Source organism: Elephantulus edwardii, unplaced genomic scaffold, assembly GCF_000299155.1.
Source record: "Elephantulus edwardii isolate Elephantulus edwardi_28Jun2011 unplaced genomic scaffold, EleEdw1.0 scaffold00246, whole genome shotgun sequence".
Classification (NCBI taxonomy): domain Eukaryota; kingdom Metazoa; phylum Chordata; class Mammalia; order Macroscelidea; family Macroscelididae; genus Elephantulus; species Elephantulus edwardii.
In genome coordinates, this window is record NW_006399996.1 from 2,966,150 (window position 1) to 2,973,613 (window position 7,464).

The following is a 7,464-nucleotide window of genomic DNA, read 5'->3' on the forward strand; positions in this document are numbered from 1 at the left end:
AGGGACATTGTGTTTGACAGAATGGAGGGGCGGCGAAGGAGAGGAAGACCTTTGGTGAGATGGATCGATTCTGTGACTGGAGCGGTGGGAATAAGTGCATTTGAGATGGCTAGGTTGGCATAGGATAGAACGGCATTTAGAGCTCTTGTACATAGGGTCGCTATGAGTCGCAGGGGACTCGACAGCACATAACAACAACAACAACATCTGCCAATTCCTTTCACTACAATGACTTAGTATATTCCTTCCATCTTCTTTTAATACTTCCTGGATCATTTAATATTCTACCTAAATAGATTCTTCTAATTTCCCTCACCCTGCCATCAAATTGTACAACTCCATGATTAATCCCCTCTCCCCCTGCAGATCCTCATCCCTCTTCTTCCACCCTACCCACCTCCCTTGAATCCTTATAGTCATTCTACAATAATGGTTTTATACGATATTTATCCTTGTGGGACTGAGTTAGTTCACTCAGCATAATGCTTTTGAGTCCCTCCCAAGTTAGGTAATAATTTACAAAATCATTGTTTCTGCATACTGTGTAGTATTTCATTGTGTGAATGTACCATAATTTTTCAGTCCATTCATTTGGTATTTTAAACTTATGACAAGGGACAGAAGGGAAATTTTCTACTCATTGTAAGGAAATCCTTGCTTAAGCTTCAGTGAACCACAAGCACTTAAAACCCATTAAAATTCAGCTGGTCATCCTTAGTCAGTCCAGTCGCCACGAGGAACTGGCATATATTCTTGTGCTGGTCACCTGGTAGCTGAATTACTTCTCCATAACCTGGATGCTCAATTACAGTACCATTGCAGGCAAATATCTTCTTAAGCACCTTCACTAGTTTCTTTCTGTTGTAATCATTAGCGATCCCTTGGACAGATGTAAGGGTCTTCCTGCTATTTCTCTGTAGAATTCTTTTTTTTCCCCACTTTTTCTTTTATATTGGTTTGCTTACAAAGTTCGTATACATTGTGTTTCACCTTATCCTTCATTCACATCATGGGTATAACCCTCAGTCCCAGAAGGAAGTGGGTCATCACCTTTACTTGGATCAGCAAAGGGCTCAAAAGAGTGGAGGTTCTGGATAACACACACATGATCTTTTCTTTCCCTCTGTGGAAAGGGCCGACCAGTGAAAGAAAGTGGGTGGGGGTCATGGAGCATCAGGAAATGAGTGGGCTCCGTGGGGAGGTAGCTGAGTCCTTGGCAGTGGCTCAGTGATTGGGGCTACTCAGTTATCTCTATTGGACATTTTTGGTTGTTTCTCCATTTTACCATCTGTGAAATGTACTTTGATGGTAGTGTGGACTGTTGAGTCATAACCAACCCATAGTTGACCCTCCAACAGGTTTTCAGAGGCAGTAAATTGCTTGGGGGGAGATTACCTTTCTGTCTCCTGTGGAGCAGCAGGTGGATTTGAATCACATCTTTTTGGGCTGACTGTGCAATTCCTTAAGTGACCAGAGCTGCCTAGTAAGCAGGCACCTTAAAATTCTTCAACTCGTTACCCAGCTCCAAAATCTTGTCCACATTTTAGCTGTTAGAGCAACACCTACTCTCCCACTATCAGATTCTGTCTTTGTTATCTAATAACAGATAGCACAAGTGGATGGCTTGAGCAAAGAAAAGTTTATCCTCTTAGAGTTTAGGGAAGGTAGAAGTTCAACTGTTAGTTGTGGAGGGAAGTATTAAAGAATAAATGGTAGCAAAAAGAATGGCCAAACTGTCCAAAGTTAATTATGCATCCGTGAATAAGAATGTTGCTTATGGCAGAAGAGAGATCTAAGGACAGAACTCCAGCACACATAATGCCTTCTTGTTGTTATTGTTGTTATGTTAGGTACCTTTGAGTTGAGTACGACTCATAGTGACACTATAAATAACATACCTGAACCCTGTCCTGCTCCATCCTTATTATCTCTCACACACTTGATCCCACTGCTGCAATCACCATGTCAATCCACATCATCTTTCTTCTCTTTCTCTGTCCCTCCACCTTTGTAAGCTTAGTAGCCCTTTCCAAGGAATAGCCTATTCTAGTAACATGTCCAAAGTATGGGAGATAAAGCTTTGCCATCCTTGCCTCTAAGGAGCACTCTGGCTCCTCTTTTTCCAAGACATTTCTGTTTTTTCTTTTGACAATCCATGGGATATTCAGTACTGTTCTCCTTTACCAAAACTCAAAAATATCCGTCCTTCTGTCATCATTATTCATGTGTAGCTTTCAGATGTGTACCAGGTGGTTTAAAAAGACCACGGCCTGGATCAGTGCACCTTAATCTTCAATCAAATTTGTGGAGGTCCCTGACAGCAAGCAGTCTTCCAAAAGCAGTATATCTCCTGATCTCCTAATTGCTGGTACCAACAGTATTGTTTGTTGATCCAAGTAAAAGGAAATAATTGATAGATTCAATCCTTTCTCTTCATGATGTTGCCTCTTGACTCAGTAGTGAGGACCTTTGTTTTTTTTTTCAATTTTTTTTATTGGGAAAAAACAAATTGGGGGTACAAGGAGGTGAGGGTTGGGGCAGAAGGGTGAGGATGGGCAGGGATGCAGTTGCAGAGCTTCACAGTTTGGTCGGTGGGGGGAGCAGGTGAAGGAAATGAAAGTGATCCAGTGGGGACCAGATGCTACAGGAAAATGACAAGCATTTTCCAATGGTAGTTAAATCAACTGTCTTACTGATTTGGGAACTGGATGCCGACTCTCTGGCTTCTTCATGCTGAACAGGGGCGTTGATGTGAAGGGGGAAAGGGAGGACACTTTATCACCTTACTGGTGATCTTGGGTTAAGGCTGCTTGCCTTCTTGTTCTGTTAGAAGATATTTTCCTGTCATTTGCTCCCCTCTGGACTGCAAAGTGTTTTCCCAGATGGGTCCAGTGGGAATGGCTGGTTGAACCCAGAGGCTCCATCCTCCTTTGCTTCTTTAGCTGGCAGTTGTATTTCCTTTTTGTCACTGGCACTGGGTTCAGGGTCAGATCTGAAGTAAAACTCAGTGGTAAGGTTACCTGTAGGAAAGGGAGCAAACCTAGAGAGAACAAACTTGTGAGTTACAAATATAGGGGTTTTGGGGGTGTTGCTTTCAGGTTTACTGGGGGAGAGGGTGGCAGAAAGTAGCCTAGATAAAATTCTCTGGATACCCTAGGCATTTTTTTCCTACCCAGGGGTCAGATGGCACCATCTGGAGGGACTGAGGACCTCACCCTGGGGGCCATGACGGCTCATCCCGAGCTGAGGGCCGAAGACAGCCCACCCTGGGCAGGGCAACACCCCCCATGGGCTGGCTGGTACACTCCCCTCTAATTGCCCCCACACTAATCTGGTCCCCTCACCTGACCAAGGAGTGTGTGGCCAGGGACAGCGTCTCCAGTTCCAGCACCACCACTTTTACCCCCCCCCCATAAGTGGTCATACTATAATTTGAAGTAGGTGTCACTTCCCTCCCCCTTTATAAATGGCAAAGGGAACCTGAAAATTGTGAACAGGCTCCCCCCAGGTCTAAACATCTTTTGGCAGAAGCATTCAACAGATCAAAATATGTGGTGCATTTAGGATGTTGGTCCTCTTGGACATGCTGCCACTATTAAGTGTCATCAAGTAGACAACTCACAGTGACTTTCAACAATCCATTGTATAGGTGATCATCTTCACTGGTTTTCCAAGGAAACCCAAACCTGCAGGTGGTGGGGCACACGTCCCCCCCACAGGGGGTGGGGCGCTCGTTGTCTGTTCCGTGTGGGCGGCCGGCAGGAGCGCACCATCCCCCAGCGTAGGTGATTGGCAGGCGCTCACCATCTCCTGCGTGTCATCTCCCACGCGGGCGGCCGGCGGGCACGTATCATCTCGTGCACCGGGCAGCCGGTGGGTGCCATTTCCCAGTGCGCAGGCGACCGGCGAGCGCGTGTCATCTTGTGCGCGGGCAGCCGGTAGGGGTGGGTGTGCGTCATCCCCCAGCACGGGCAGCCGGCGGGCGCATGTCATCTCACGCGCAGGCGACCGGAGGGCTCGCGTCATCTCGTAGGCAGGCAGCCAGCGGGTGCGTGCCGTCCCCCAGCACGGGGCGGCCAGCAGGCGTGCGCCATCCCCCACACAGGTGACTGGCACGCCAGGCGCGTGCCATCTTCTGTGTGAGTGGCTGGCGGGCACAAGCCATCTCCCAAGTATCATTTCCCACACGGGCGGCTGGTGGGTACACGTCATCTCTCGGCGGGTGTGCGTTATCTCTTGGAGTGCTCGGGTCATCTTGTGTGCAGGCAGCCAGCGGGTGCGCACCATCCCCCAGCGCGGGTCGGCCAGCAGGCGCACGCCATCCCCCACACAGGCGACTGGCGGGCATGCGCCACCTCGCCACGTGGGCAGCCGCCGGGTGCGTGCCATCTTCTGCGTGGGTGGCTGGCGGGCGTGAGCCATCCCCCGAGTGTCATCTCCCACACAGACGGCTGGCGGGCGCGCATCATCTCGTGCTCAGGCGACTGGCGGGCGCATGTTATCTCTCGGCAGGCGGGCATCATCTCGTGCGTGGGCAGCTGGTGGGGGTGGGTGTGCACCATGCCCCTGTGCGGCCGGCTGGCAGGCACATGTCATCTCTCGGCATTCGTGCGCTATCTCGTGCGCAGGCAGCCAGTGGGTGTGCACCATCCCCCAGCTTGGGGTGGCCAGCAGGCGCGCGCCATCTCCCTCACGGGCGACTGGCGGGCACGTGCCATTCACCATCGCGGGTGGCCGGAGGGCGCGCGCCATCCCACTGTGCGGCCGGCAGGCGTGCGCCATCCTCCTGTGTGGGCGGCCACCGGGCGCCTGCCATCTTCTGTGTGGGTGGCTGGCAGGCGCGAGCCACCTCCTAAGTGTCATCTCCCACACAGGCAGCTGGCAGGAGCGTGCCATCCCATGTGCGGGAAGCCGGTGGTCGCACACCATCCCCCCCATGCAGGCAGCTGCTAGGCCAGTGCAGTCTTACATTGTGGGTGGCTGGCGGGCGCAAACCATCTCCCGCACGTCATCTCCCACACGGGCCGCTGGCGGTCACACTTCATCTCGTGCATGGGAGGCCGGTGGCCGCCTGCTTCTCCTGCCGCCGCCACCATCTTGGCTCCAAGAATTCTCCCCAGAACAAGTACACTTTGCTGCAGTGTGGTGGCTCCGCCATCCTCCATCCTGGGCGAGGGATTCCATAGGTTCCGTCTGTGGGAGCTTCATGGAGCTGCAGCTGTGGTGAGGCGCAGTGCGGGCTCTGCGGGAGGGGCTCAGAAGCTGCAGCACTCACCCATTCTTCCTTGGGAATCCTTGAATTCCTGTTGTTGAGCCTCAATCCTCACTGAAGACCAGTCATCAACTGTTTAACTGTTCAATTATCAATAAACAGAAGTCTGTAGAGGGTCAAAATGGCCCTTTTCCAAGTGGTCTGCTGCTCCTGCAGCTCACCACATTGTCTCTGACTCCACCGCCATCTTGGATCTCTGTTTTCTTGATGTTGAGAAGTAATCCATATTGAAAGTTGTAGTTATTGATCTGCAGCAAGCATTTCTAGCCCTCCTCACTTTGAGCAAGCAAGGTTGTATCATCTGCATAATGCAGGTTGTTGATGAGTCTTCCTCTGATCCAGTGCCACATTCCCCTTCATAGAGTCCAGCTTCACAAATTATTTGCTCAGCATCCACCTTCACAGGAAGCTACAAAAGCAAACAGCTGAGACAGGAGCAGTCAGAGTAGAATGAGTACCAGGAGATGGTGATTTTGTGGGAGCCATGGGGAAACAGTGTCTGGAGGAAAAAGCACTGGGCTGCTAATGTCAGTTACAGTGAGATCATATAAAATAAAGACTGAGAAATGGCTACTATTAGCTTTAGAGAGTAAAGGTTTTGCAGTGAAGTACTATAAGTGGAAGTCAGATTTTGGTGAGTTGAAGAAGGAATACAAGTTGAGAAAAAGGAACACAACTATTGTTGACTGATTCTGCTTGAGGAGCAAACTGTTATTATTGTGTGTTGTCAGTTCCGACTTACAGCGATCTTATACGACAAAGGACGGCTGTGCTGGTAGCTACAGTCTTTTCAGGGAAAATTGCCAAGTCTCTCTTACAGCACGGCTAATGGGTTGAAACTGCCAACTTTCAGTTGCCAACTAAATGTTTTACTAATATTTCCACTAGAGCTCCTTTAATAAACTACAGAAATGATATCTGAAAGTATAGTTTTAAACCAGAGCTCCTTTAAGAAGAAAAGGTATTTATTAACAGTGACATACATTGAATGCCAGTTGAGTTGCAAGTTCTGTAATAGACATTTTGCATGATGTTCTCTTTGAACACATAGAATAGATTAAATTGTTATACCTAACATTTCTTTTGATTAAAAATTATATCTTTTTTTCCTTTTGTCTGATGTAATTTTCACTTTGTGGTTTAATAAGGAAAAGAAATGTCTTTCATTCCATGGCAAAATTATTACTCTTTATCCTTTAAACACAGGAGAGAGAATATGGTACATGGATTTGTCTACATTGCACCCTACGTTTTCTTTGAAGTCCAAAAAAGGTGTGACATTCTACCACTCTCTTCCACTCCCAGGCTCGGTGTGAAAGCCAGCGGATCCAGATGGAGTCAGAGCTGGCTGTGCAGCTTGAGCAGCGGGTGACAGAGCGGGTGGCACAGGCTCAGGAGAGCAGCCTCCGGCAGGCCGCCTCTCTCAGGGAGCATCACAGGTACTGGGAACTCACTGGGATGTGCCTCCTCAGCCTCGGCTGGTGCTGTGGTGCCCCACTGTGTTCTCTCACAGCGTCAAGCACACCTGTTCCCACAGTACTCTTTCCTGTGAGCACCTAAGTCTCTCTCTGGGAGGGCTGCCTTCAGCTCCACAGGAATACAAATTTTCCTTGAGGAGGACAGTAATAAAGTGTGACCTTCACTGTCTCTAGAGCCCCTTGTGGGCTTGAGCCTCCTTTTCTTCCTGCTGTCTATGCTTTTTTTTTAAAAAAAAAATTAAATTTATTATTAATTTCAGTAAAAATTTACAGACTTTGGATTGCCATTCATTCATTGTTGTACTTTTCTCCCCTCCCAACCCGCTTGGAAAAGTAAAAGACAAATTCTTTCATTGTTTTACAAACTCTCCCCCAGGTCCACTCCACCATGTAGCCTTCACTCTAGACTCCTGTCATGACAAAAATACCTAATCACATATCCCTTTTAAACAGTTTTTCTCCCTCATCTGTTTCAATACAGTATACATTATTAAACCCATCTTTCTCAGTCTCTCCCCAACCCCAAGGTCAGTCCTGTTTTACAACAGTGGCACCATACAGTATTTGTCCTTTTGTGATTGTGATACTTCACTCAGCATAATGTCCTCCAGAGTCACCTATTTTGAATAATATTGCATGAGTTCCTTGTTTTTCAATGCAGCATAGTATTCCATTGTGTGAATATACCACAGCTTCTCCATCCATTTGTTTGTT

General features: G+C 48.4%; 1 protein-coding gene across 2 annotated transcripts in view; it reads left to right on the plus strand.

Annotated features, from left to right (window-relative positions):
• The window catches only part of CNTROB (centrobin, centrosomal BRCA2 interacting protein), a 58,015-nt gene that overhangs the window by 17,108 nt on the left and 33,443 nt on the right, over nucleotides 1-7,464 (plus strand). For both annotated transcript variants that reach the window (XM_006899145.1, XM_006899146.1), the window contains exon 10: nucleotides 6,578-6,711. In XM_006899145.1, coding sequence (XP_006899207.1) covers nucleotides 6,578-6,711 — 134 coding nt within the window. The remainder of the gene's footprint in view (nucleotides 1-6,577; nucleotides 6,712-7,464) is intronic.